Below are 1,928 nucleotides of genomic sequence, written 5' to 3'. Positions count from 1 at the left end.
GTGATTATTACATGTATGGTTTGTCTCAAATACTTGCACATCCAGGAAATAAACATGAGGTAATGCAGAAAGGAAAAAACAAGAGTCTGTGTCTGACATCTTGGAGGACCCTGAATGTGTGATGGGTATTTTTGTGAAATATATACATCCATGGGATTAAAGTCTACTGCCCAAATCTGCCGTTAATCGTTGAGCACAGCTGATTTCCTGACTAGCCCTTCAGCATCATTTCATTCCTGGACACAGAGTCCCCCAAGCATAGGGAGGGGACCCCAGGTGGGGGCTGAGTTCTCTGAGGAAACAGTCAGCAGCGTCCTCAGGTGGAGCCCCAGAGACTGGGACCTCCCTTCACTACTTTCTGCTTTTTATAAAAAGGTCCCTCCCTTATGCAAATATCCCCTTACACCACAAGGTAAAAACAAAGTACCTGTTCACTTAAATTCAGGTTTCTCCTCATGCTTGAAGAGAATTTCTGGGCTTCAGGAATCTCATCTGCAAGAAGATGAATCCACTGTGGCTCTTCCTCTTCCTGGTGTCAGCTCCCAGAGGTGAGTTTCTCAGGGATTCAGACGTGAACACCTGGGGAAGCTGCATCTGAGCCCATGAGTCACCGTGGTTCTCTCTGTCCACAGGTGCCCTGTCCCAGGTGCAGCTGCAGGAGTCGGGACCCAGTCTGGTGAAGCCCTCGCAGACCCTCTCCCTCACCTGCACTGTCTCTGGATTCTCATTAACCAGCTATGCTGTAGCCTGGGTCCGCCAGGCTCCAGGAAAGGAGCTGGAATGGGTTGGTGAGATGGGTTATAGTGGAAGCACATATTACAACCCAACTCTTAAGTCCCGGCTCAGCATCACCAGGGACACCTCCAAGAGCCAAGTCTACTTATCGCTGAGCAGCCTAACGACTGAGGACACAGCCGTGTATTACTGTGCGAGAGACACAGTGAGGGGAAGTCAGTGTGAGCCCAGACACAAACCTCCCTGCACGGATACCCGTTACCACAAGGGGTCGCACAGGACCCAACAAGTACAGGGCTGCGACCTGCAGCAGGTGCATATATGGGCTGGGAGGGAATTCTTGTTAGATCCTGTGCTTTCCTCTTCCTGCCCAGGACCTCTACCAGAGACTCTGTTCTGTATCCTAATGTTTCATTGCTGTGGATTATGAAGTGTCTAAAAATTTTTGTGTGCATATACATATTTGCTTTTTATTTTTATTATAGTTGTGTATATATATATTCATATGCACAGACACATATAATACTCAAGAATTAAGGTTGTTTATCATTTCTTTATCTTTTTCTCAAAGGAGCTCAAAAAAACCCTGCAGCTCACCATAATTCTCAATTTCAGCCTGAAATTTGTGAAACGTGTAAATATCCTGACAATGCACATGAGATTTTTAAACAGTATTAATTGTTGTTTTGTTTTTGTAGATGTGGAAGGAAGAGACACACCGTCCTGCTTTCAGGCAACCTGTACAGGCATTCTGAATTCTGCTGCAGGCAGCGTTATAGACTCTAACGCCAGAGCGCTCCAATACTGCACATGAAATTATCCTCGTTATTCACAGATTCCAAATCTGCAAATTCACCTACTTCTAGCTTTTATGAGCACCCCAAAATAAATACTGTCATTTTGTGGTCATTCGCGGACATTAAGAATGTGGCCAGTTGTTTGAATCAGGCAACACACATGTGCACACACACACACACTCATACACACACACACACACATTTTCCCAGCTGAGGTAAGTCACGGTGATGATGCTCCTTTTCCTTGTTTCAATTCCCCTCCTGTAATTGAGCTCTTTCTGGGGTCAAATTAGTGCCCTGCTTTTCACATTTCCGTGATTCTTGGCAATTGTTTAAAGTAGTCCCAGGTGTAGGGCTGAGGAAGAGTCTAGTGTCCCTACGCACAAGTGGCTGTGA

The 1,928-nt window shown here is 45.9% G+C and overlaps 1 gene segment (V, D, J or C); it reads left to right on the top strand.

Annotated features, from left to right (window-relative positions):
- Nucleotides 1–455: 455 nt before the first annotated feature.
- Nucleotides 456–1,928, top strand: part of LOC114891692 — a 3,149-nt gene continuing 1,676 nt past the window's right edge. Inside the window, 2 exon segments of the V gene segment in view lie at nt 456–548; nt 633–1,048. Coding sequence covers nt 503–548; nt 633–1,048 — 462 coding nt within the window.

The sequence above is a fragment of the Monodon monoceros genome, unplaced genomic scaffold (genome assembly GCF_005190385.1).
Source record: "Monodon monoceros isolate NGI ecotype Baffin Bay Population unplaced genomic scaffold, NGI_Narwhal_1 Contig855_ctg1, whole genome shotgun sequence".
NCBI classification, from domain to species: domain Eukaryota; kingdom Metazoa; phylum Chordata; class Mammalia; order Artiodactyla; family Monodontidae; genus Monodon; species Monodon monoceros.
This window is presented reverse-complemented; position numbering and strand designations above follow the sequence as displayed.